This window comes from Buteo buteo, chromosome 13, assembly GCF_964188355.1.
Source record: "Buteo buteo chromosome 13, bButBut1.hap1.1, whole genome shotgun sequence".
Lineage (NCBI taxonomy): Eukaryota > Metazoa > Chordata > Aves > Accipitriformes > Accipitridae > Buteo > Buteo buteo.
Window position 1 is genome coordinate 3,521,871 of NC_134183.1, and position 27,678 is coordinate 3,549,548.

The 27,678-nt window shown below is 49.3% G+C and overlaps 1 protein-coding gene across 1 annotated transcript in view; it reads left to right on the forward strand.

Annotated features, from left to right (window-relative positions):
* The window catches only part of RGS9 (regulator of G protein signaling 9), a 33,025-nt gene extending 12,685 nt beyond the window's left edge, over window positions 1-20,340 (forward strand). The window contains exons 8-17 of the mRNA XM_075044238.1: window positions 1,118-1,199; window positions 1,610-1,672; window positions 7,818-7,847; window positions 8,524-8,585; window positions 10,923-11,036; window positions 12,035-12,150; window positions 12,636-12,723; window positions 13,246-13,384; window positions 14,424-14,509; window positions 15,919-20,340. Of these exons, the coding sequence (XP_074900339.1) occupies window positions 1,118-1,199; window positions 1,610-1,672; window positions 7,818-7,847; window positions 8,524-8,585; window positions 10,923-11,036; window positions 12,035-12,150; window positions 12,636-12,723; window positions 13,246-13,384; window positions 14,424-14,509; window positions 15,919-16,090 (952 nt within the window). The 3' untranslated portion in view covers window positions 16,091-20,340. The remainder of the gene's footprint in view (window positions 1-1,117; window positions 1,200-1,609; window positions 1,673-7,817; window positions 7,848-8,523; window positions 8,586-10,922; window positions 11,037-12,034; window positions 12,151-12,635; window positions 12,724-13,245; window positions 13,385-14,423; window positions 14,510-15,918) is intronic.
* Window positions 20,341-27,678: the final 7,338 nt, after the last annotated feature.

A 27,678-nucleotide genomic window follows, 5' to 3' on the forward strand; every position in this document is an offset into this window, starting at 1 on the left:
CAGGGACTTCTGGAGAAAACTCTGAAGTGCATACTTAGGCACCTAGCCAAAATGACTTGATTTTAGGAGCTGAATCCTTCAAGTTCCCAGGAAAGTTAGTGAACGTGAGATGGGGTTACTCCTCTGGAGATAGGATCTTTCCTCCGTCTGTGGATTCCTCTTACCTTTTTTACCTCCCAGCACGGCAGGCACTGCCTCTGCCGTTCAGCAGCATTTCTGTCTTCACTGGGATGGTAGCCAAGTCGTCAGAATACAGCTCATCAGATAACTGTCTCATTAAACGCGAGGCTGTTGTTCTTGTAAATTGAGGTCAGACTTGGGCTAAGAGATGCCAAATGCAGTTTTAAAGTTAGATACCGAGACTGTGTCTGAACTAGTAGATTAAACACGTCTGAGGCTGTTTAATGATGATGCTGGGGCAGACTGGTGCAGAACAGCCCGCATCCACCCTGTTAACCACAGCAGGGTGGCCACATGCAAACAGCCTTTTGGGAATGCTTCCCTGCCCATGCTAAGTCCCAAATTGTGCCCAGGACATGTCTGGGAAAGAATTAGTTGGTCCAAGCCCAAACCATGCTAGTCCCTCTTCTATTTAATAGTAGAGGTGATTTGGGTTTTAGTGCCTGGGAACACTGCTTGGTACCATTTCTAAATAATTTCTGTGAGAAATGCCCCCCTTTATTATGAGACAGGGATGAGACGTGTCCGGGATGTACCTCTCCGCGGCAGTCTTCAGATACTGCCTGGGGACATCGGAGATGGATAAACATGAGGCAGCAGGACTGACCGCAAGTAGCGGGTAGTTAGCATAAAACTACCAAAGGGCTGTCTGTCTAATCAAAAGAGGATGTGTCTGCTCCCAGCTGAGCTCAGGAAGACGATGATTTCTCAAAAGCTGTAGTCATGTGTGGCCACGTGAACAGCATGATCTGCAGCCCAGAATTAGCCGGGGTAAGGTGTGGTGAGGAGGCTGCATCAGAGCATCACGCAGTCAGGCTGGGACCCAAGGGGGTCAGGGGAGACTGGAGGTGTGCCCCCTTTCTTATCCCAGTGGTTTTAGGAGAGCAAAATTCCTGAATTCCCCTGGTAGAGTCAAATCCTGTTCTTGGCTTTGCAGGGCAGGGAAGGAGCGGAAGAAGGCAGACAGGTACGCTCTGGACTGCCAGGAGAGAGCCTACTGGCTTGTGAACCGGACTCCTGTAAGTAGAGTATGATGGTGTGTGGCTTTAGTGGCTCAGTGGTGCCCTCCCTGCAGCCACCTGGGACAAAATTCCACAGGCTAAGGGCATGGCCATGGTCGTGGCCTCTGGGCTGTGCTCCCTGTTGCTTCCCATCAGGGAAGGGGTCAGCCCAGACCTGCCCTGAGCCCACACCACCTTTCTCCTTGGTTGCTCTCAAAGGTGCAGGGGAGGGAGGTCCGACTGCAGCACCGGTGCTCAGAGGGGAGCGTTCCCAGATTCGAGGGGCAGAGCTCCCCCAGGGCACCGTGGCCAGGAGGTGCTGGCAGTGGAGCCTTTCAGGGTTCAGGGGTCTCCTCATGCATTTGTGTGAACCACAGACTTTAAAACAAATGAGTTACAAAGCTATTGATGTTTCTTGTTCATAACAGCCCGGCATGCTAAACGTCCTCGAGTATGGATTAGACCGCGCAACAGATCCCAATGAAAATAAGGTAAACCAGGTGAGACAGTTGGTTTGTTGTTTCTTTTTTTTTTTTTTTTTTTTTTCCACACCTACTGAATTTGTTTGGGAGGACCCAGACAATGTCCCTGGGATTGTCTTTTTTTGGGCACCACAGGCTGAGCGAGTTAGCTCAGCTGTGACAGCCAAACAGGCCAGAGGTTGAAGCTGTCTCATTGTCCTGGGGGTGGGGCCCTCAAAATAAGCTTTGGCAGCTTCTTTTGGCTTGAAAATACTTTGTCAGCTTTCTTGCCACACCAGTTAGTGCGAGGTCTTAGCTACAGGACATGTTTTCTTTGCTGGTGAAACTGAATTAAGGAATCCTCTACCTCCAGATGCTCATTGCTGCCTTTTTATTAGCGCTGAATGAACTGTGTGGGGTTGTGGGGTGTAAAGGATTAGAGGAAAGATCCAGGTTTAAAATAAAATGACAGGATACCGCCAAAAGGGTAAGGAGATGGAGAAGTTGGTGTGGTAGATAGGAGACAAAATGTTGCCTAAGAATGCATAATGTATAGCTAGACCATAAAGAAACAGAATTAATGAACTGAGACTGTGGAGGCTGTAACTGGGTGGGACTAGTTCAGAGTCTACAATAAGACAAACGCAGTCAGTGGATGATGAGCTGGAGCTGCTCTTCTCTTTCCCCATCAGTCCTTTTAAGTGATCCTGTGTTTGTGCACTTAACAGTGTTCATTTGGAAGTGAAGTCAAAGTGTCTCTGAGCAATTAAATGCAAATGTTACTGCGATCACACTCACTGTATTCCCACAACTTCTTATTTTTGTAACAGCCTTTAAACATCTCAACAGCCAGAGGCAGGATAATCACTTTGGCCAACTGCGTTCTGTTGCTATAGAGACTGAAAATGAGCAAAATGTAGGGTTGGGGTGTATTTTATTTTCTCTTGCTGTTAAGTAGCGGCTGCTGACAGCCTTTATTTATTTACTTATTTATTTATTTATTTTTAAGAGAAAAGGAATGGTGGAAAGGGAGAGGGATAGAAAAGAGGAGTAAGCCAACTTCTCACCCACAGTTTTACAGCTGACATGGAAGGAGATTTTAGGTTTGCAAGCAGTCTGAAAGCCCATAGCCATCTGCCAGCTGCTTGGTAGCACAAAGGAAGCGAGCTGATGGATCCCTGTTCAGTTCCCACCCTGAACCTAAGAGAGGTGGTCAGTTCCCCCCGTCAGTGGAGACTGAGCAGGGCATGAGCCAAAGGACGCCAGCTTTGGGGTAACTTCACTGCCTTTCTTCTTGAAGCTGGTCACTGAGCTGTGCCTCCTCTCTGGAGGCTCAGCAGAAGAGGGAAGGTTCTTCTTGCTCCTCTTTTTGCTTTTGAAAGAGTGACTGACAATACGTGAGCCAGCCAGAAGCCCCCACAGAGCCACCTTTGGAATAGCAGCTTTTTTATTTTTTATTCCTGCAGGCTGCTCTCAAACACCTGTGGCTCAACAGCCCTTGATGAGCAGAAAGGATGGCCCAAGCTCTGCTGGTAAATGCTGAGCCAGACTGTACTTTGTTGGCCATATCTTACCCCTGCTGAAGGCAATGCAGGGTTTTATTGATGTTTTCTGTGGGCTCAGCCTCTGGCTCTGACACAGGTGAAATGGTGAGAGCAGAAAATGAGTGCATGAATCCAGCGCCCATTTATTTGATTTGTCTCTGTTCCCGCTCAGTCTAACTTCACTTTGTTGGCCAATTAGTTGTCTTTTATCTTGACAGCTGAGAAAGAAAATATTCCTGGAGATAATTAATTTCTGACATCAGAGTGACTTCTTTGAAGCTGATACTGGCATGAACATCTCTCTTTCACTTGCCTCAGACCCTTTGGTGGGCTGCTCCCTCCCTAACTGAGAGAGTCCTCTGGGGACAAACAGGTGCTTGCACTGCTTTGAAAGGGACTTTTTTTACTGACCCATGGGCATCCCTCCCGGTTATGAGTTAGGAGTTGTAGTCAGGCAGGAGGAGTAAGGCAGAAGTAGCCATCCATTGAAGAGCTAATTAAGGGATGCTTTAGCCTTTTGTTACCCAGGTCTCAGACTTCATCCAGCCTCACTGCTCAGTGAGTTACCAAGCAACTGCCAGAGCCCACTGACTCACCTGCAGGTACACACTCAGCTTTTGCCTTCTTCTGAGAGCCTTTCTGAAAGGTGCTTTAGCTTAGCCAAATATCACTGTGCTAGATTCAGGGACTACTGAATGAAATGTCCTGGCTTGTTGTATGCATTAAATCAGCCACAGATCATCGCAGTCATTGCTGGCTTTTCATTTCATAAGTCTCTGTCAGTTTGGCTGCCTGATAAACATGTAACTTCTGCTGCATCCGTCACATCTTTTGAAGCAACAGAGTCAGAAGCAAATAAACAAGATAGAGGAAAACCAGCAATTTGAATGAAGCCAGGCATATGGACTGTTACAGATCTGATTTCCAGATGTTGGGCTGGAAGCACCAGCACAGTGGTGATGCATGTTGAGATGATCTTATGCTAGACTCAGAATTCTCCTCTGGCATGCAGGGCTCCCAGCTGGCTGCATGAAGGGAAAGGCTCACATCTGCACCCGAGAAGAGGTGTTCGCGTGTGCAGAAACAGAGCTGTGTGCATGGCGGAGTGCTGTTTGCTATTGCAGTGTCAGAGAGGCCATGCCCACGGGTTTTTTGCTCTGGCTGCCAGAAAGTGAGGTCTGGAGGGAGGCTGAGCTGTGCAGCGCAGGATCCCCGGGGTTGTCCTCGCAGCTCGCCAAGCTGTGTGCATGGACAGAGAGCACTGCGGCATTCAAGGCAGAGTGCGGGCGTGATTTGCAGTGCCCTGGCCCCAAATGAGCTCTGGATAACAGTGGCCTTGTTCTTCACTCCAAGCTCCATCTGGGCACACACACAAAAGCTGTTGTCCAGCTGTTTATGGCCTCTGTAAACACTGAATGGTGGCCAGCCAGGCAAAAACATAATGACCATTATCTCCACAATGTGGTCAGGAAGACCCACACGGACAGCAGAGGAGGTCTGTGCGAATGGTTAGCTGGAAATTAGCAGATGTCCCAGCTCTTGGCTTTAGCCGTGTGGATCGGCTCCAGACACAGGGCTCTTGAGCAGGTCCTGGCTGGCTCCCGGCTGAGCTTCGCAGCTGCAGCCTGCGTGCATGGGGAGCGCTCGGCTGGCGGCAGCGGGACGCGATGAGGCTGTGCGGGGTGTCCAAGTGCTGCTGCGTGTCTCAGGGAGGAGGGGGTTTTAACAGCACGCCGCGCTCGCCCGAGACAGACTGAGGTCTTTCGCTAATTGCCGTTTTGATTTGAAGCCTGCAGGGCTGGGGAGCTTATCTGCGGTAATTGCGATAAGTCAGTCGTTAAGGGCATTGCAAAATTAATCTCATTATAAGAAATGACTCTTTTGTTCCAAATATTACTTCCCTCCAAATGAGGGAGGGTGGATGGGTGGTGCAGGGCACTTTGGCATTGATGCTGTCAGTAGCAGGGGGTAAGGATGGGTAGGGTGGTGGGGACAACTGGCAGTGCTTGATAGGACACAGAGAGTATTCAGTGTCCCTTGTACGAGCAGCAAAGCTGGAAACTGGTCATGGGAGCACTGTGGGAGAAAGGGAAATGAAATGATATGCAGCTCTGGGGTGAAATAGCTGAGATCCTTCCCAGTTACGGTGAATTTGAGAACTGGAAAGGGCTGAGCACAGCCAGCACCTGCAGCCCTCAGTAGGTTGTTCAGTGCTGGGCTCCTCTTTGGTTCTTCTGCAGTTCAGTGTGTGCCACTACTTAGTGATGCTCTTTCCTTCTCATGCCAGAGCCCCCTTTTCTGTGTGAGCCTTGGCAAGTCCCTCCCCACCCTGGAGCACCCCACCAAAGCCCCCCCTGGTTTTCCCAGGACCAGCTCTCCAGAGGCATGACCTACACGCTCAGGCTGTGGCAGGAGGGGATCCTGGGTGTAGGATGAGCTTTAAAACAACAATCTTTCCTTGTTTGCAGACATGGCATTAGCTTTGATTTTTACTCACCCACATACAATTTTTCAGTTGTGATGGCATTTTAATTTGCGCCTTCCTTGGTCTATAGAACATGTAACTTAGTGTGTTCTTTTTCTTTTTCCCACCAGCTGTTTGTCTCGTGTGTGTGTGGTGTGCTGCCTGCCTCTAAGACCCCTGTAGAAGGTAACACAACTTTACTACCACGTGAGCTGCCTTCAAGCCACTATGCCAGCATCCACGTCTCCTCGCCCCACTGCACCAGGCCTGTCTGAGGGTCCCACTTGACAAAACAGACGAAGAAATGAGGGGACTTTTATAACCATCCAATGATTTTAACGTGTTGATTTTCCTAAAGTAAATGCTCTAGCCACACGTAAGTTCCATCAAATGGAACAGTTCAGCTGGCACTTGTAAATCTGATGGGGCCTGGTTTGTATCTCGGGTTCCCCAAGGGGATAGTGAACTCCTATTGTGCAGGAAATAGCTGGCCTGAAAAAGAAACAAAGTTCTTTACTGTCCTGGAAGTGTCCTCTCTAAATGCAGCGAATTTCTCTGCACAAGCAGGTGAGGTTTTTTTGCCTTCCATTTCTACAGTCTATCTGAAGCAATGATGACACTTGTAGAAATGGGGGAAAGAAATAGTGTCTACGTGGAAGCTGGCCTGGCATCAGGGATGCAGCTAAGAGCAGAGAAGGGTGCAAAGCTGTTCCTTAGTCCACGCATCCTCCATCACTTATAAAATGTCCCAGGAGCCTTTGAATCAGCAAGGGACGCTGTACAGCCCTGTGACCAATGATCCTGTTGTCCAAGAGCTTTTTCTCCCCCTTGATGCGTCAGCCCTTGCCCCCTCACACGCAGTTCCTTGTGTGTGGCCAGCAGAGCATCACTGCTGGTGCAGCTACTGCTTGCTTTCCTGTTTGTCCCTGCTGAGATTATGTGCACTGCAATCATTCAGAGCTGGTCATGGTACTTCCAGCAGAAAAAGCTTCCTCCCCTTGCAATGCCACAGTGAGGATTTCTGTTAGTACTACACTGGCCAGGCTAGGTTTGTGTTAGGATCAGATGAGCTGGCTTCGTGGTAGTGCTGTACAGATTGGCTGATCTGCTGCATGTCTGGCTCCTGCTGCTGAACTGGTGAGTGTGCCCTCCCCAAACCAACCAAGTTTCAGCAAAATGTGCATATTTTTCTTCCCTATAGAGAATAGTTTCTGCCTTCTGAGCAGGACTAGTGACGATGGTTAAAATGCAAAAGCAGATCTCCACTAGTGTCCCCACAACGGTCCCTTCACAAAGCAGCCCTGGGAGAGCATCTTGCTTTTCCCAAAACAGGGGCAGCTCAGGGTGCAGGTTCTCTGGTGAGAAGGTGGGAGAAGCAGGCTGCCTGTGGCATTTGATACCAGCTGCTTCATCCCTCATCGCTCACAAACTGCACTTCACCAAGGCACTCTGCAGACCCATGTCCGCCACAGGGTTAGTTTGATAGAATAATTCTGGGATGCAGATCTTGTTGGCTAAAATGGGAGATGAAGAACTGAAACACTGCATAAGCCTTTAAAAGCTTGCTGGGAGCATCCCTGACTTAGCCTGTCTTTCCTTCTCCCTCCTCAAGTTTATTTCACACAAAGTAACTGTGCTTCAAAGGAAGCTGTGTGAATAAACACCCTGCAGTTAATTTCTTGCCTTCAATTCCTTGCTCATTTGTGGATGACATGTAACATAGTCTGAGTTATTCAAATCACAACGTAAGCACCCTTTGCACAGCAGATACTGCTTCTGAGGCTTTTAATTGTGGTGTTTATATTTTGCAATGTGTTGGTTCCTGTCTCCTTTAGCTAATATTGAATGATCTAATCTGTGTCTCGTAAACGAATCTATTTTAGCTCCATTAGAACAACCCCTTAATTGAAGGCATACAGGCAGCCTGTGATGGAAGAAGCGATGCTAAACAGTAAATACAGCTAATGGAACGATTTATGGTGTGTGGATGCTCTTAGCTTTGATGATACCCTGATTAGCTGAGCTGCTGTGTTTGATTTTAATTGTAATGAGAATTAATTGGAGAGCGCTGCACAACGGCAGCCCTGAAACGGTGTTTTCATGTCTCAAAAAAGGCGAGTGAAAGCACCCACCCCAAATTAATGGGTTTTGTTTCTTTATTTTACAGAAAACAACTATGGAATTTTATAGGAGAGAGGTAAGTGGTCCTTGCCTCACTTCTAGGTGTTCATCCTGTATGTATTGCTTACATCAGTGTTGCACGGGGGCTCAAAGCCCCATTTGCAGGGGATAAGCGGTTTTAAAAACGCCTGGGTTTGACTGGCAGAGTCTCTGCCCCATGGAGCTTTTGGTCAATGTGCTTTCGGGAGATTGCCTGCCTCTGCCCCTCCCACTGCAGGCAGCCAGCAGCTCTCCCAGTGACGGGAAGGCTCAAGCAAGGACAGACACCAGGGCTAAAATCTAATAGATCAAAATTAGTGGTGGGGAAATCATAGGAGATACATCCAGTGGCGCCAGTGTAGAGACAGCCAAGGATCAATGATAATTACATGCTAAATCATCCAGAGCATTTGTAGGTGCCTAGAATGGTAGCTATTATCCAATTTTTATATAGCATGGGGAGTGCTTTTTAATTACTTGCACATTGCAAAATGCTCTTCTGACATTTACAATAAGCTCAGTGAAAACAGCCATTTTACTAAGACAGTTTAGGGATTCTCTAATTCCTTGGACATCCAGTAATTAGGGAAGAAGCAGTCCCTGTTGTAGTTAGCCTCACTACTTAGGAGAGGGTATGTTTGAGGTTCAGATAGAGACAGCTTTGTCTTCACATCTCCATGCTCCTAACCATGGACATGTCTGATCCCTCTCAGATCATGTACTGTCAGCAGGCCATCATGAAGTCGAGAGTGAAATCTTCTGTCTCTCTCGGAGGGTAAGTCCTGATTTCCTTCTGTCCACACACTAATTAGTCTTCAGCGCTTATCTCTGAATGAGATGATGCAGCTATCTGTTCTGGCAGCTGGTGACTCAGTCAGGGGAATCGATGTGGTGGCCACACGCAGTGTTGTTTGTGCAGTCTGAGCTGTGTGTTGCCTGGGCCAGGAGGCACAAGGCAGAGGTGGGATCAGAGTCCCAATCATGATGAAGAGGCTCCCTTGGAGCTCAGGAGAGCTTTGCTCTGAATGTCTGCAGAGCAGTTCCAGACTCTTGGTTGACATTCCCTCTGAAGTCAAGAGATGTTCAGACTGCTCAGCGCTGGGCTGTGATGCCTGGGACTCAGCACAGCTCTGCAGTCTGGAAAGGCAGCTGCGTGGAGGCTGCCTTGTGAGGATGCAGCAGTGTCTCAGTCCTGTGCCTGTTCCTGTGTGGGATGAGTAACCAGCGGAGACAGACTGACCCTCCTGTCCCTGGTCCCCAGCCTGCTGGGCTGGATTCAGCCCCAGTGAGTCTTCTTGCTCATAGGGTGATGCTCACCAGAAGGCAGCAGAGCTGGGGAAGTCTCCGGTTATTCTGTATTACAAAGGAACACATGCCTCTCCATGAATGTCCAAGCAATTAATGAGCAATTCCTCTTCTCAGGGGGAGTGTTTCCTGATCAGATTCTTGATGAAGCCGATTAAGTGCAAAGCTCCCAGTTCTAGCATTAGCCATTAGCGTGTTTGCCACAGGCATTTCTTACCTCGAATCTTACGTGCTGGCCAGATGCCTAGAGGTGCAGTCCATACCACCAGTCTGTTTTACATAGTCATTGCCACCCAGAGATTCATATCGAATCTAAAATAAACAAGGTGCTCAGGCCTGTTCCCTGGGAGAAGACAGTTGTGGATGAATGAAATGGGAGGAAGAGTCTGGGAAGCAGTGCTGTCTTCTGAGAACCACAACTTGCAAGGCACCAGCAGTTCTACTCATTTCATCTGTCACTGACTCCCAGGTCACTTAAAACTCTCCTGCCTCAATTTTCCAAACTGAGCTGGAGCTGGGGACACCTGGCTACCTTCCAGGAATTTTGTGGTGCTTGAGTGTTTGGCAATGGAGCTTTTCACTCACTAGTTCTAGTCTTCTGATGGGATAATGCCTATCCCCTAGATCAAAAAATCCTCAGGAAATTTGGATCTCCATCTCAGCTGTGGGGTTGGGTCCAAATCAAATTATTATTGATGAGGATGTGAGCAGCAACTAGATAGCGTGCGTGCATCAGAGCATGGCATTGATTTAGGAGGCGCTTCAAAGCATTAATCATTAAAAGGACAGAGCAACGTTACCTGAGTTGACAGGTTTAGATTTGTAGCTTGATTAGAATATATGGATTGGAGTGAATTATGCAGGTGCTGAATGCCTTGGCATTTCCAGTGTGAAGATAGGATCGAGCACTTCTGTGCCAAACCTGTGGTATGCTTTGTGCAGTAGCATTGTATAATTGCAGGATCTATGCCAATGTGGCTGTTAGCAACGGGCCCTTGGACAGTGCACTCCCAGCTTTGAGTACATGAAAGCAGTTTGGCCTGGAAGGAATTTTAAATGCAGAAACCAGATCATTTTTTCAAGAATGAAAAAGGGAGGAGAAAGCTAAAATTCCAGGACATTAGTGAAATCGGTTGTAATTACAAGTCTGGCCAACTTAGAAGGTAGGAGAAGTGTTTGTCTGGTTCCTGCTAGGATAGAGACATTTTTGCTTTGTGCCAAGCCCTCAGAGTTATTTGCAGAGGAATGAGCCATGCGGTAGGTGAGCGTAGGAAAGGAGAAGCCGGGATGTGCCCTCAGCATTCCCTCACCTCTCGCAGAGCTCCCTGGGCTCTCCCCCATGGGAGGGCTGCGAAGAACCCACCCTGAGCGAATACAGCACCTGCTTTTCTCTTCTCTGGCCCTTTCCTCTCTGTAATGTGTGGCACAGAACAGCGCAGGATCAGGCCTTTGCCAGTTGGCTGGAGAAGGAGATGGAAGCCGTTTGGGGGCTTGTTCCTGCTTCCTTGAAATGAAGAGGCAAAAGAAGGTGATGGAAGAGAGTCTTCTATCTCCCTGCACTTGAGCTGGCAAAATCACTGCTTTGAAAGACAACCAGGATATTACTGTTTGGGAAATGGAAGAGATTAACTGAGCTAATGAATCAATTTTTCTAGTAAGGCAGGGGCCACATTCCAGATCCCCATGCTGGTAGGGCTGCACCTCTGAATATATCTATAGTCTATACAACCATTTATTTGTTTGTAATGGGGGTGGCTTCAATTCTGCTTACAAATTAATATTTTGGTTTTATTGGATTTACTTGCAGGCTTGTGAAGTACTCTGAGCAGTTCCTCTCCAATGATCCCATCCTGTCTGGATGTCTCCCCAGCAACCCGTGGGTAACAGATGACCCTGAGTTCTGGGATCTCAATGCAAAACTGTATGTATTTATATTCTCTTGCCAGCTTGTGGTTTACACTGACTTTTATGCTGATAGAAATCAGAAAAGGGAACCATTGATTTCGTCATGATATCTGGTCTCTGATCGTGAGCAGGGAAGCGTTCCCTTTCTGACACAGCTTGGCCATGCTAAAGAAACTGTCTCTTGGGAATACTCCATGCTGAACTTCCAGCATTTTCTTCTTCAAGTGGAGCTTTCCTTAACATTACAGAAGTTGCTAAACTGATGATGAGAGTAGGCACTCAGCCCCTGCTGAATGGGCCTAATCCTGCTCTTGGCCGAGTGAAGTCCACTTTTACAAGCACAGGAATGCAATATGAGCAGTTATGCCAGGTATAGCACTTGGTTTAGCGTTAACCTTGCTAAATCAGGTGCTGCCAATGGTATAGCAGTTCAGGGTTCAACTACTGGCCCTTGGTCTTTCCACACACCTCAGGCTGCTTTCTTTGGAGAGGGTTTGGGTTGAAGGCACATACTGGCAGTCCATCCCTTCTCTGAGGTCTCCCTTGGTTTTCCATTCAGATAGTATTTGCTAATTATACAGTGGCATCTCTGGGCTTGAAGCATACAACATATTACTGGTTCTCATTTGAGACCAGCAATCCTGTTAGAGTGATAATATCCCATTAGACAGCCCCAAAGGATACCTTCGCAGAATGGCTTTATGAGAAGCAAAGCTTTGGGCAACAACCAGTGCATCCTCCAGAGCAGGACTGAGTCAAACCTCTCGCAAAGCTGGGCCATCACTGTGAGGGCAGTATAAATCCGAGATAAATCCTCATCCCACTGCGTACCAAGTTGTTTAATTACGGCTTACTTAGTGGGCTGACTTTAGGAGCTCAGCACTCTGTGTTTTGCAGAATGCTGTAATGAGAAGTCTCTTGGCATTCCAGCAAAGGGCATTTTGGTTTTAATTAATCTGCCAATTAGATGGGCCACATGAAACTGGCAGCGCTGTTTGTTTTCAACCTGTGCAGAGTGGAAGTCCCCACCAAAATGCGTGTGGAGCGATGGGCCTTCAATTTCAGTGAGCTGATGCGGGACCCAAAAGGCCGGCAGAACTTCCAGCTCTTCCTGAAGAAGGAGTTCAGCGGTGGGTCTGTTGTGCCTCTACCTTTGTCCCTGCCTAGGGCACACAGCAGGACGCTGCACAGCTGAGACAGAGCAGGGCTGGAAATCCATGCCTTTTTAGTAGGTGCTGTGAGCTGAGACAACAAGTCACCAAGTAAAGGCAGTAGAAGTGACTTTGGAGGCAATGGCTGTGCAGCCAGTGCATGCAATACCATCTAGTGGCACAGGACACAAAATACAGTCCAGGGCACTCCCTGTGCAGGGGGACGGCTCCCAGGCAAGCTGGAGCTGGCTGAATTCACAAGCTCTTACAGGTGTCAGTGAGCAGAGAGCAGGGGAAAGCTGCTTTCTTCTTTCAGTCCCAAGGGGATTTTCAAGGTGGCTGTAAGAATTGGAGAGTCTGAATTGGGGCCAACACATACCGAATCAAACAAATTCAGTTTAGGAGTTAATAAATGGGATTGCTTTTTCCTCAGTCTCCCTCACTGCTGACTCCTTATTACGCAGGAGAGAATCTGGGTTTCTGGGAAGCCTGTGAGGATCTCAAGTATGGAGACCAATCCAAGGTCAAAGAAAAAGCAGAAGAAATTTACAAGTGAGTGTGATAATTTTACATTCTTAAACTTTTTGTACAAGTCCCATCACCTTCTTCCACACGTTGTCATTCTCCAAAAGATTTATTCCTGAGACTGACTTTTTTTTGTACACTGTCATCAAATGTGGCTGTCCCCATGTAGGAAAGGAGCTTTGGAAGATGAAAGCATAAGTATTTTTTGGTTATATAGTTACTTTTCCTCTCTGTTCTCCACTATTGCATTTAGGGCTTAGCATGTATTTTAAATAGAGGTGTGGGATAGCAAAGATCTTGGGGCTGCCGTGAGGAGAGTGGAGAGACCCTTTTTGCTTCCAGTGGGCTAAAATTTGGTTTATATTGTGTGTTAACAGTGCAAGAGGAAGTGTCTGCATGTCATACGGTTGAAGAGGAGATTGACTGCCCAAGATCAGGACAGCAAATTGTAGTGGAGAGCTGAAGGGACTTTTCCTTTCATGCACAGACAGAGGAATCTCCAGGAATTCTCCAGTTGTTAATGGCACTGTTGATTCCTCCTCCTTGCAGGCTCTTCCTGGCTCCAGGAGCAAGGCGCTGGATTAACATTGATGGCACAACAATGGGTATCACAGTCAAAGGCCTCAAGCACCCTCATCGTTATGTTTTAGATGCTGCTCAGACCCACATTTACATGCTGATGAAAAAGGTTTGTTATTTGTTTCCAAAGCCTTAGGGGGATTCCAGTTCTCTGGGCCTTTCCATGCCTTTGTGTGCTATCAGCTGCCACTTTCAAGTGGCCTTTGTTTGAAAATCCCTCGAATTTGCTGACTTAAGCAAGCATTGGTTCAGGCCTTTGTATTTTGCTGCTGCTTCTTCCCTCTAAGGCAGCATGTCCCCAAGGTGTGGAGGTCAGGTGTCTGCTGGAAGTCCTGCTTTCTAATACCAGCTTGGTCACCAACTCATTCAAAGCTTGAGCAAATCTTTTAAATTCACTCAGTACCACTCTGTGTGCCACATCAGGTATCCCTATGGTGGGATGCTTGTATCCAACCGGATTTCAGCAGTGGATGGGAAAGGTAGTAGTAATTGTGATATAACTGCATGAGTTTAGTACCAAGAGCATAACCAGACATGGCCCATCTGAAGTTTTACTGAGTTTTTTCGCACATTTTTCTGTGGTTATGTTGATGGACACCTTTTTTTTTTTTATGTCTAGCTGATGCAGCGGGCTGCGGGCTGATGTCAGCACACGATATGTCGTGGCTTTCATTAGATCATGGTGACTACAAAAACTTATAACTCCTCCTTATGAGCAATACAAAATACACATAGCAGGAAGGAGCGTTGTGGGCCAGAGCAGCAGCTAATGCACATTGACACTGAAAGCAGCAGAACTGATTTTCACCAGTTGTTGAAAAGTTCGGCTCCTGAAATATGAGCACTTCACCCTGCAATGTCTGTGAGACTCCACTGGCCTGGGCTAAGCTCAGTTCAGACATTTTGGTCTGGATCTTACCTGGGAAGCTTTATTGTGAGATGGAAAATCCTGGGAATTTTACACCAAGATGAAAGGCTGTTCGTTTAAATGGCTACATTTGCCTGAAAGATGCAAAGTCCCTTGGGCTGCTGGGGGAGATTATCTAGTTCCCAGCCTCCCTGGCTCCTGAGCAGCTGTATTTGGTGGTGATTTTAATAAGGGTGTTTGCAGCCCATAACTACCAGTTTCTCTTTTTTCTTCCTAGTAGGACTCCTATGGCCGCTATTTAAAGTCTCCAGTATACAAGGAAATGCTGGCCAAGGCTGTTGTGCCACAAGAGACTGTCAAAAAAAGGCAAGTGAAACTGGGTGTAATTGTGGGTTTTGTTTTTCTTGTTGTAGCAAGGGTAGAAAAAGCCTGAGCTGCAGCAAAATTACTATGATTTAGATGTTCACTTAATTAAATAAAGTTTTTCACTAAAAAGATGCTTTGCTATGAGACTGATTGTGCTGTTTATTTGTGAGCCTTTTGGAAGTGGCTTGTGTGCAGTCAGAATCGACTTGACGATTGCTTGGCTGCCTTGTCTGTTGGGTCTGTTTAGAAAGGCCGTGATTGTTGAACTAATCACGGCTCCTGTCCTGGAAGGAGAGAGCACTGTGTACAGGCCATGGGAAAACTCCCTCCCACGAAACATTGGCTGCCAGAGGAGACACAGAGCCACTGCAGGGTCCTCTATGGATTCTGCTCAGCCCTACCTGGACAGAGCCGCTTAGCCCCTGCAAAGTGAAGGTGACAGGCAGCCACATGGGAACAAACAGCATCTTACTTGTGAGTGACTGCTGGCACAAGGTAGATGGCCTTAGAAGAGGCAGGCTTGAAATGGCTTTCTCCAGACCAAGATGAAGGTTGCATAGCAAATTTAGGCCATTTGAACTGCAGTTGCTTCTTAAAGCTGAGCGTGCAAGGTCAGAGCCAGACTGGGTGGTATGCTTCTTTCTCTGTTCCTCTTCCACTCGTCAACCTAGCAAGCAAGAAAGAGGAATCATGGACTTTCACACTATTGTTTCATCTAAAGCCTTTTTCAAGTCAGTGGAAAAAACCTCCCTGCTGACTTGCCCAGGGTTTGGTTAGATTTTCCCTGAGCCACACATCACAAGGTCACTGGCAGATGCTGGTTGACCCCTGGTGACTACTTTCATGTTTGTCAGTGCCTGTTCCAGAGACGCAATACTCAGCATCCTGGGTAAGCTAAAGAGCTAGTACCTCATCCAGAGGTGGCTTAATACTTGTTTCCACTGCTGCTGGTAATGGCTTTGCTGAAGCAGGTAGTGGGTGCTTTTTGGGGGTGTCACAGACACCAGGAACACCCATACTGGTCCCTATCTTGATCTTACTGAGGGCACTAGAAAAAATTCCTCTGATGCCAGTTGTCTGGGTTCACACTGAGTGTTAGTTACGTGCAAATGCTTGTAAGAAAAGGAGTAACGTACTGGTCATCTCCTGGCCCTGGAGTCCCTCACGAGGACCAGGAACAGGACTGACTTTACACTTTTAGCAGTTCTCTAGCTGATGTGTGACACTGAGTCCTGCTTTAAGCCACCTTGTCCGCATTTGTGTTTCCTTCTTGTTGTGCGGGTGACAGTGGCACGTCCGTCTCTATGTCTGAGCTTGCCCTCCTGGTAAATTTGCTTACCAGGGGCGAGTTTTCGGTGCCCTTCTACTTTTCAGTAACGCCCTGCTTCTTTCTCTCACTCTCTGCCCAGCTCCAATTTCCCATTCGGACGCCGTCACCTCCGCTCCAGCCCCAGCCCCATCATCCTGAGGCAGCAGGAAGAAGAGGCCAAAGCCAAAGAAGCCGCCGCCACCGTGGACATCACGCAGGTCATGAGCAAGCTGGATCGCAGGAGCCAGCTCCCGAAGGAACCTCCCAAGTAGGCTCTGAGCCTCGCAGGGCACAGCGCAGGGAAAAGACAAGCCGAGGCTGGTGTTGAGCTTCGTCTCCCCTTCCTGAAGGTGTCAGTGCTGCTTTAGGTTTCCCAGGCCGGCTCTGCCAACAGCCCGCTTTCCCTGCATCTTGCCTTGGCTTCTGGAGCTGTAGATGTCATTTCCCAGGCATGTCAGGCATGGGAGCGCTGGCGGAGCCAGGCGGATGGCTGTAACGGACTTGGGGTGCAGTGCCTCGGCTCCCTCCCCACACACCTCGGAGCTGGGGGGGGGACGCCGAATGGCTGCCCTGAGCTCCCCCCGGAGGTTGGGCAACCCGGCCGCCTCTCCCTGCCTCCTGCTCCTCCAGGAGGTGGGATGGCACAAGGCAGAGTAAAGCTCTGCCGTCCCAATCCTTTGGGTTCAAACCAGCCGCCTTTGGAGCAGAGGTGGATGACCCCGCAGGGAGCAGGGCGAGGTGGCCCACCTCAGAGAGCGTCCAACCCCTCGGGGGACGCGCACCCTCCCAAGGGGTGCATCCTGGGCACCCCCTGAGAGGAGTGCACCCCTCGCTTCAGGTATCCTGCACCTCCTAGCCCGTGCAACAGAGCCACAGGCAGAAGAGGGGGGTAGACTTCTTGTGAGAGCAGTAGGATGAGCGTTTCTGAAGGTTTAGTTGACCCTCTGAATTTTAATGGCACTCCCAAGTCGCCCCCCGGCACGTTGGAGATGATGGTTGGAAAGCTCTGCTCTCCCCCGTGACTCACGACGGGCTAGGTGTGCAGGCGTAGGGAGCCGTCTCTTGCAAGAGCCTGCCGCAGGGCTTGCGAGATGCAGCCGTGGCTTCGTGTTTTTCTTATCAAATCCTTCCTACCTCTTGTCTTGTCTTTTTCCTGCTTGTCTATTTTCTGTTGTTTAAAAAAAACTAACAGGAGGTAGTTCCAGTTGTCACTGCCTTGTAGCCCAGAGACAAGGAAGAACCAGGGTAGAGGTGTTAAGTGCTGATTTCAACTTTTAAGTAGTGGGTTTGTTTGTTTGTTTGGTTTTTTTTCATTTGCTCTGTCTCTTTTGCTCTTTAGAATGAGGCAACCTAAAATACTACAGTAGTGCTAAAGAGTCAGGGGGATTCCAGGCTTTGCTGGGAAACCCCAGCGTGTCTGGACCAGGCCAATGATTACCAGAAGTGGGAAGATTCCTGCAAAGTCCAGTAAAGGGAATTGAGGGGGCAGAAAAGCTTCCTTATTAGATAAAATTTAGGGGAAGCAGAGGGACTGGGTGGGAAGCACTGAGGTCCAGGAAGTTTCTTCGCTCCGGTGCATATTATTCATCTGTTTTTACTACTGGCATGATTTTACAGGAAATGGGAGCTGGAGAAAGCTGGATGTGGGTGGGAGCCCTCAGGTACCAGGGTGCATGCAGACCAGTGCCTTGTGAACAGGGAGATAGCCAGGCGATAGCTGTGTCCCAAACAGCTTTGAACAGCAATTCTTGCCCTCCCTGTGTGTGTTATCAGAATCAGGGCTACGTGGTCCGACCTGGTATCACTGCAGAACTAGTCTCCTTCGCTTTGCTGCTGAGCTAGGGAGATTTTCATGACCTGCATTAACCTAACAGTGATAAACCTTCTTAGATGAATTGAAACCAAGTTACATGAGTCTTTTGCTCTGATGTCAAGGTCTGCTTGCTAAGTCTCTGCTCTTATTCCCAGTGGAAGCAATGGCAAATTTTGCAATGCTGTAAGGGTAGGCAGGCTCAGACTGTAATTTTTTTTGTTAATTCTGCTTAAAACCACAAGGCTTTTTTATGTCAGGTACTGAGCACTGTCAGCCCACCTTGACATAAGAGCACTGAAAGATACTCGAAGAACTTGGCAGGGTTGGTCCAAAGCTACTTGGATGCGATGAGCTGTACAGTCTCTTCAGAGTTTGTATAACATGGAGCACTGAGCATGTTGGGATTGCCAGTATGTAGTAACATGTGGAAGATCAAGTCAGGGTATAAATAATAAATAACAAATCTGTGTGTTCCAGTCAGTCCCTCTGATTCTACTTCTATTTTGTCTGCAGCTTTGCTTTTCATGTTTTCTCTATCCATTCCTTTCTCTGATTTTTCATCATCTCAGCTTTGCCTCGGTGTCCCCCAACATGGGTTAATGCTGCATGCTCTGGAATCACTGTGCTTGTGAAACACCAGTCCTACACTTGCAGGCAGAAGCTGGCTCTGTTCTGCTTAGAGGCTGAATAAGCTGGCATGACCCAGTGTACCGCTCCTCGGTCCCTTGCTGTTCAGTCCCTGAAGAGGAAGGTCGCCTGGTACAAAGTGTGACCATGGTACAAACTGAACTTCACTTTGCGCCAGCCAAGAAGTTGTTTGCTTCCACGGGAAATCAGAGCAATATGTTGTTTCATTTCTTGGCCATCGCTTCCATGCATTCATCTGTCTAATAAAATAAATGTAGAAAATGAGAAAAGAACCGAGTTCATCCTTCTCTGTCTTGTCTCAGTGTGTTCCTCCTTCGCTGTGTCATCTCTCTGCCACGCGTGCAAGCATTTTCTGTATGTGCCTCTGCTCTCAGCACTTCTCTCTGGACATTTGAGCTGCATTTTATTGCTGCTGGGAGTGAGTCCTCGGGAAACGGCGGGGGGGTGGACGCTGGCATGCAGCATGTCCTCTGCTGATGAATCTGTGTGCTTGGGCTTGTCCTGAGGGCTGAATTAGCTGAGCTGGAGACTTCACAGCACCAGCCAGGGACACTGGGGGCTTCAGCACAAGATGTGGCTTCTTGTATGATCAGTCATCGGGGTTTTACAGCTCAGTGTCCTATTTCTTGGCCACCACAGCAGCCAGCACATTGGTGCTTCGGGTGTGACATGGTTCTGCCGCTCATAACCAAGATCACATTCTCGGGATAACGGACTCCTCCATGCCTGCAGCTAATCGTTGTAAGGAATGAGACAAGCTGGTGTTTCCTACAACATCCCAGCGGGTGTGGGGCCGGATCTGTCAGCACCCGCTGAGGCTGGTAGCGATGACCCTGTTGCTTTCCATGGGCAAATTGCGACACCTCCCCTCTCCCGCTGTGGGAGGGCAGGGAGAGGGACGGAGCTGCCGCAGAGGGGGACACCATCCCAGGTTTGGCTGGGGTGGCCGTCGGCTGTCTCCCAGCTGAGCCCTGTCTCTCCTGGCAGCACCGCTGGCACCCAGCCTTTCTCCTCCAAAGGAGAGGGCTTCTCCTCGTGACGGGGCCTTGCTGCCCCGTACCAGGAGAACTTTGTCCTATTTGGTTATTTTTGTTGGCTTTGGAGGCAAAGCTCGAGGTCTTTGCACCAGCAAAGACAGCGAAGCGTTGGGGTACTTTGGGGTAGGGACCCCATATATCCCCTGCAAGCCTCGGTTGCCTTTCCTGCAATTGCATCCAAAAACAACCGCTGGCATTTGTGCTGCCTGCCCGAAATCACAGCCAGACCTCTAAAAGCATCTCCTTCCCCTTAGCTCCTCACGCTTGCTTTCTGTATTAGATGTGTTTTCTGGTGAGAAACGGGCAAGAGGCTGTGCCGGTGGTTCGTCCCTGCTGTGCTTATGCCTCCTGTTCGTGGTGTAAAACCCCCAGGTTTTACTTTTGATCCTTGAATTTGGAAAACCGTTTGTATATTTGTGTTTGTTCTCGAGCGTTGATTCAGGTTTCGTTTAATGATTTGAAAGGCAAAGGAGACCCAGAAGTAACAAGGGAGGAGAAATCTTGAGGGAGAGTCATGAAACGTTTGTCAATCCGGAGCACCATGTGTAAGAATGGGGATTTTTTTGCCTGGAGAGGCTGTCACTGTTGGAACCAAATCCTGGCCATGTCCCTCACTAAGAGTAACGTGTCCTCAACCTCTTTTAATCCACCTCCGCTGCTGACCGAGTGGATGAGTCCACATTATAAATTCAAAAGCACAAATCTGAGGGCTCCTTCTCCACCTGGCTCTGTGCTCTGGCTGCGCAGTTTTGCTTCGAGGGGGTGGGAGTGCACATTTCCTTCCTTTTCCATCTCTGTGGGCTTGTGCCCGGGAGTTTTGCTTTGGGATTTGGGGTTTGAACAGTGGAAAACGCAAAGCCAGACTCTGCGCTGCATCTTCGCTGTCTCAGAGGGCACATCAAAAAGTGCTGTATGCGTGATGAGTTTTTATTTCACAACACAGCTTCTTCCAAATAAAAATGGATGCTCCTTTGGAGAGCCAAATCTACCCCATAGACTCTGAGGAAGGAGAGGACAACCGCTACCGAGCTTGTAAGGACTCTGCGAAGGCGGTGATCTGCCCTTGGGAGAACCCCACGGAGGAGGGGAGAGCTGGGTAACACGCAGCCCCGACACGGACGCTCTCTTTCCAGGCATGAGACCACAAGGTTTGCCGCGTATGGTTCGCTACACGGGCCATGCTGTTGAAGAAGTGCATTAGAGCCATCCTTCAGCATCAAGGAAGCTCAGACTACCACAGCTATGAATAGCGGACCCTGGCGTACCCATCTGTTTGTAATTCAAGAATTTGAAGCATTTCTGGACTGGTTTTCTCTCCTATCTTTGGTATATTCAGATCTATTCATTACAAACTTCTTGATAAATGAGCCTCATTTCTTGCCTTATAGCAGACAGAGAATTTATGTGATATATATATGTATATATATATCCTGGGAAATGTCTTATCTGAATTACTTGCTTGGCCATGAGGTGTCAGCACACTGTACAGAACACAGCTGGAGCAGAGCTTGCAGGCATTTTTCAGAGTAGGAGTCAGACTTCAATGCAAGATTGGAGTATGTTTGTGTCCCCAGCTTGGGTCCACCTCTTAATAAGAATTTTTTAATTTTAAGGCAAGTTCATTAAGAGACAGCTGATTGCTGGGGAAAATAAAGTAAAGCCCTCATGAGAATCTGTGTACTGTATGGCATAGCATCATTCCTTAATCCACACCAAAAGTGATCCCAAAGAGCAAGCAGCGCAGGAGAAGAGCAAAGGCTCCAGAGCACTTCTGCATTAGCTCCAGTTTCCCTTTTGTGGCCTCTCAGTGCCAGGATGGGTTTTGAAACCATGACTTGAACTGCACCTCAGCAACACTTGGGAAGATCCAAAACAAATCTGTGTTTTGGGCCTCTCCAAACTTAGATTGATGCATTGCCACAGCCTTTAACTGTGGTGTTATGAAGAGTGTTAGAACGTTGCTTTCCTTACGTCATGTCAGTGATTGAAGATGGTTTTTTTTGTTCAAGTGTGGAGGGGTTTCCTAGATGTGTGTGATGTGGGTCATCATTCTGTAATTTGGCCATGTGGGCTGTGACTTTTGATGTTTCTATTTTGTACTTTGTAATTGTAAAGGGAACTTTGCCTGCGTGGACAACATTCATCATGCTGACTTCTCCAGAGGGATTTAAAGTCTCTCCTCACACATCCTCAGTGGTCCCCATTTCCCCCAGGTCCGGGACGACGCTTCTAATCACAGGGCAGTTTGGGAAAATCAAGAAGCTGTTCCTGTTTCCAAAGACTCTTTCCCGTGGGAGCAGAAAGGTCGAGCAGGAGAGTGCTGCCCCACGCTGCCCGTGGTGCTTCTCTTTGTATGAATGCACGTTTGCTCTTGCTGGCTTTGCTTTGTCGGGAGCATGTGGTTCTGCTCTGGCTGTCACTAGTGGTGGCCACCTATTATTCCCGAGAGACAAATGTGGTGTCTTTAGCGATTGTTTTTGTTAATATTGTTACTCAGCCGCTCCTGATGGGACGCTGGTAATGTACAATGCAGGAAACGTGTCAGGAAGACATTGTGATGTGTAAGAGTTAATAATATATTTAATATTATGTACCTATTATCAGAGCTAGTCTACGATTAATATTTCTCTCCTTGGTTTGGGGTTCCCCTTGTGCCCCTCCTTGCCTTCTACTCCAGAAGCCAAGGATCAGCAAGTGTGTGTCTGGGGCTGGGACGTGGGTCCCGCTCTATGGAGCCAGTAAATGCCGTCACGTGGAACCCGGTCGTCTGTGCTTTCCTCCTCTTCAGCGCTCCTGGCGTGCGTGGAGCCAGGCTGGGCGCTCAAGCCCGGCTCCCCAGGCTGGCATCCTCACCGCCTCGGCTCCGCACGTCCTCAGCTTGCTGAGGGAGACGCGCGCCTTGTCCCAGTTTCACAAGCTGAAGAACGCGTGCGTTCACGACGAACTCGGGCACCGCTCTTATTTGTTACGCGCTTAGCAAGAGCAACGTCACCGGTGCTATGTAATTAATACCCGGCTACCATGAGAACCTCTTGGTAGCTGTGTGCAGTTCACTAGCCACAGGGAAGAGGCGACTCCCCAGGAAAAACTCATCCAAGAGGTCGATCTCACCCGTGCTGGCCCCAGCGAGGGGTGGCACTTCCTTCGCCGCAAAGAGGCGCAGAGGGAAATATTTGCAGAAATACCACTGGGTTTATTTCCAGTGACCTGGGGCAATCGGCGTTTCATCGCCAGGCTTGGTGGTTGCTGAGCGGGGACCGGGCTGTGGCCGTGCTGGTTCTCCTGTGGTGCACAGGCAGGTGAGGGAAAGCTCACGCTCCCCGGTGACCCGTTCTGCTCCTTAGGGGACGGACTGTGAAGATTTCCCCTTCTTTGCCAAGGAATTAAATAGCTCCTTGGCCTCGTGCTCATCTTCTAACCCAGAGGAAGGACTTCAGGATCCAAAACCGGCTGCTTGGACACCCTGATGCAATGACATCCAGACAGACAGGTACATACGTGTCCCAGAGGTCAGCACTGGGGCTCCCCAACATTTGCCCCTTCAGGGCGCTGCTTTTCATCCCCAACCTCTTTCAACTTGAGGACTCCAATGGCTTTTTCCCCCCTGGGGGGGGACACAGTCCCCCACGTCGTGCACCTCAAGCGCCGTGCCTGGCTTTCCTCCCTTCACCCGCGGACCCCCCCGGGTGCCTGCCGACTAGCAGGTTGAAAACGGCTGCTCCGGCGGCCCCGGATCCCTCCCGCCACCGCGCTGTGCTCGCACGGTGACATCTGAGGATCTCGCCCCCGCTGGAGGCCTGGCGTGCTGGAGTCGGGAGCGCTTTCAGCTCTGGCAGTTCAAATCCCCTCGCTGTGCAGGAGCCCATTTAACGCTGCCTGGAGTCACCTGGAAGAATTAGCTCGCTGCAGCAACTTAGACATCCAAGGTATTCCGATAATGCGAGGGATGTGTAAGGTTAATGACTGGAAAAAGTGATCGCTCCCTGTGGGCAGTTTCTCAGAAAACTCCCCTGCTGCTTGGCTGACAGAAGAAAGGAGACTCCGGCGGCAGCGAGGAAGCCCCGTGCCCTCGCTGCAGCGGCTCCGCTCTCCTGCCTCCCACGGCTCCGAGGGCTCGCGGCTGGCACGGACCCACGGAGCGGCCGCGGCTCGTCGCCGCTGGAAGAGCTCCTCGCGCTCCAGGTCTGAGCTGCTGGGCTGCAGGAGGGGCCGCAACGGTCCGACTTGGGATATTGGGTTGAACGGACTTGGAAGGGAGCTGCTTCATGAGCCACGTGGTTCTCCAACGTGCTCCACTCTCACCTGTGGAGGTCCCACACCCCACGTCAGCGTGGGCTCCTCCAGCACCCTTTGCCGGGGCTCAGGCTGACCCACGGGTGCTGGGATTTGTCTGCGTGCTCGCTCTGCAGTGACGGGCCACCCTGAAAAGCAAAAGCATCTTCTGGGGTTCTCCCAAACCTCCACGAGGGCTCTTCCCAGGCTGCCTCAGCCAGCAACCTCAAGGGGACACTGTTGGGATAGGATGGGAGCGAGTCCCACGCTCCTGAACCTCAGCTTCTCGCTGGAACGATGGGCAGGAGGTGGATCCCGGCGTGGGCTGCCAGCTTTGGGGCCAATCCTGCTCCGGCTCTGCTGCTCAACGGTGGCTGGGGCCACTCTGCGGTTGTGCCGCGGGGCTGGGGTACACACCACGCCGTGGGGCTGGGGTACACGCCACGCCATGCCTGGCCTGCAGGGTGGAAGGAGAGGCGTACGGCCGGCTTGGTGAACCCAATTAAAACGTCCGAATTAGAGGTCGGTTTTGCAGGCAGTCGGCATCTCTCAAATCTCCCTTCAAATCTGACGTTTCACTCTCTCCTCTCCAGCTGGGACGGACGCCCAAAGTGCCGAAACCACCGAGGGCCTGTTTTTTTTCTCTGAAGTCTTGGACTGCACGTTGCTCAAGCCTCGTTAATTTAAAAATGGGACAAAGAATGCTCAGCATCCAGCAGGATCAGGCCTCCGAAGCAGGAAGTACCAGCTGGCTCAGGAGAGGGCTTGTTCCCATGAGATTCCCAGTGTGGTTTTGGCAGGCGGCGTGGTTGGGATAACTCTTCCTGCCCGAAATGCCAGCCACGGCAGAACAGCTGACTCAGAGCACGACAGCTCTTCACAGCATCCCCTCGTGAAAGGAGCCGTCAGAAACGTTCCTGACGCCGCTGCCTTTACGTTTTGTGAGGGTGGCTTGATAAGCCGAGACGTCAGGCGAGCCCACGCCGCGATGCTCTTGGAGACGGTGCTGTGGGGGTGGAATTCACCTCTGCGCAGGGGCCGCATCGCATTGCATCCTGCTCGGGTCCCGGAATAGGACGCCAGTCGAACTGAAGTGGTTCGTGGTACATTCACCCCAACATCTGAACGTCTGAATTACGATAAATATATTGTGGAAGAGTCATCGTGACTTGGCTTTTTGGGGCGCAGGAGCCTCAGGGATGCAGGAAGAAACCCAGTCACTGGGGTGATTTTCCCCTTGCCGCGAGGGATATATTTTATGCATTTTGCAATACGCCTGGCCCCGAAGCAGAGGTGAGCACCTCACAGGATCCTTTTTAGGGCAGAGGTTCCCAGATCTGTTCTGCACCACACTAAAGAGAAAAAGATAAGCTCTTGCAAGTCAGTTTACTTTTTAAAATTCACGTTGCCATAGCAGCTTAGCACACTGTCTCAAGTCCTCCTTCTTGCAAAACTTTGATCACCATGAAAACAGAATTATGTTGTTCTCCAGCATGTTCTACATATAAATATATCGAAGTTCCCATAGTTCATGCTTCAACATCTCTGCAAAGACCTCTTTTTATTTCTTGCTCACAAAAAATTTCTCTGGCCAAAGGACAGTATTTTCAATCCTTGAGCTGCATCGGGCTCAGTCGTGGTGTAAAGCCGGCTCCTCAGCATCTCCGTGGTCCTGCTGCTCGTGTTCCCAGCTGAGGTTCTGGTTCCAGTGGTTTCTAACACACTCTGGTACACCGCAGCACTGCAGCCCAGCCACCAACTGCTGTCCCCAAAATTGCAGGAATACCCTCCTCCCTTGGCTCTGCTTTCTGGCCATCAGCCTAGTCTCTTCCCTGAAGTCTTGAAAGAGCACAAATTCCCCTGAAACATCTACCCATTTGTTGTTATCCAGCAGAAGCACCGAGCTATATTATCCTCACCCACCTCTAGTCCTATCATGCTGGATTCCCTCTGTCCCCAGGGAAGCAGCTGGTCACCCCGCTTCGGATGGGATGAATCAACTTTGGAAACGGCTTATTCCCTCCATTGGCTATAGGAGACTAACACAAGACTGGACACGACTTCCATACGGTTAGGATTTGGTGACAACTTAAATGTGGATGGGATTTGGTGACAACTTAAATATGGACGGGATTTGGTGACAGTTTATCTATAGGTAGGATTACCTGACACCAGTGGCTTTAATGACAGTTAGTGCATCCAACATGTAGCACGCAGGCACCTGCTGCAGCCCCAGGTACAGAGGTTTGGCTCTTTGCAAGCTCTGCTGTAAGCCATAGGAGACCTGCATTTATTCTCATCGTTACCCAAGACAGGGCTGCCTTATTCTTGCTCCTAAACTTTCCTTCTGTTGCATTGTGCTGGGAGCGATGGAAGGAACTTTAATAAACACTAACACTTTAAATCATGCTTAAAGCAATCCTTTTGTTTCCATCAGTCTTCCCATTCTTCTGGCTGCATTCATGCTAGCAATATTGGAAAAGACCAAAAAAAAAGAAATTAGGCTAGACATAGACAAATTTGCAATAACAACCTACGCAGTCATTTGGTTAAACAACACATTACCCCAAGCTACCCTTTTGCTGTTGTTGTTCACATGAATCCGTCTCCTCACCCCAGAGAAGACTCTTCCAGACCAGGACTGGGAAAGGTCAGTGGGATTTTTATTAATGTTCACAGCCAGACTTCTTCCAGTCAGCGCTTTTTTTTTTCCCAATCAACTGAAGGGAAAAAAAAAAAAAAAAAGAAGAAAAAATTGGGGTAAAAGTTGAAGAACACTTTAATTTATAAGAAAAAGAACTAAATAATTGATGTAGTCATGGTGCCAAAGGTAATTTCTGCTGCTCCCTCTATCTCACAAAGACATTTAGCATTGATTGAGATCAAAGTATCAAAAACCCCTGCTGCTGAGCTGAAAGGCAAAACTTTCGGCTGCCTTTCTCCGCTCTAATAATATCGTCTTTATGTAGTTAATAAACTGCACACTTCAGTCAAACTATATCATTACAGAAGACTTAGGGAGCTAATAATTTAAAAGCAAAGAATTGCCTCTGTTCTTCGCTTTGAACTAAACAACATTCTGTTGAATGAGGGGGACATCAAAGCTTTGTTACTATTACCAATGTGGCTGGAGCATAGGGCCGCACAGAGTGTGTACTTCAGTCATCAAGAGAAAAAAAAAAGAGATTAAAGATATTGGCTTATCAACCCACAGGCAGAACCAGGTGTTTTCTTTTCTGCTGTGCAAGCATCAGGTGGTTTGCTTATCAATGAGTTTTCTTGTTAAATAGATGTACATGACTTAGGTTGATCCCCCCAGTCCTGCGGCCCTTTTATTTTCTGAGCAATCTTTGAAAAAGTTAGGATGAGGGGCTGTTTATTTGCGGGAGGACGGCTAATTGGGCTTTGTGTCGAGGGCCAGCTCCCGTTTTCGCTCCGCTGACGCTCGCCCGTTGTGCCGTGCTCCACCGCAGCAGGTCTCCTCCCGGCTCCCCACCTTCCTCCCGCACGCGTGCCGCGGGCCAGCCTCATCCTCTGATGGATGCGCCTTCATCCTCCGCCTGCCATCGCATCCCCGCCGCTTCGGTATCTCCGTGCTCTCGGCGGAGCAGGGACAGCTCTCCCAGGTCGAGAGACGTGTGTCCACACGGAGAACATGCTCTGGCGTGGCTGGGAGCGGAGGAGGCACCACGCTGCTCCACTTCTCTCTGCGTGGGGAAGCAAGAGAGGATCTGCTGTCCTGCCGCTGCCTTCTCCGGCTGCTCCGTAGCCGAGAACTGCTTCTTTCCCCTCTCACCCACCACACAAATGTCTGCAAAGATCTGGCCGGTGCCAGGAGTGCGTGTCCGTGGAGGGTCTCAAGCATGAAGATCCTAAACTTGTTCAAACGTTTGTGGATCGCTCACGCTCATGCCAGCGATGCTTCCTTGCCAGATGGTTTTTCACCAAGTATGGCGCTGTGGGAGAGAAAGGCTTGCTTTCCTAAATTCCAGTAAAACACAAAGTTTTTCCTGGGACATTGGACGGGGATAGGATCAGTGAAAACAGTCCAAGGGGACTTCAGGAGCTCTTCTCCCATCCCTTCCCTGCC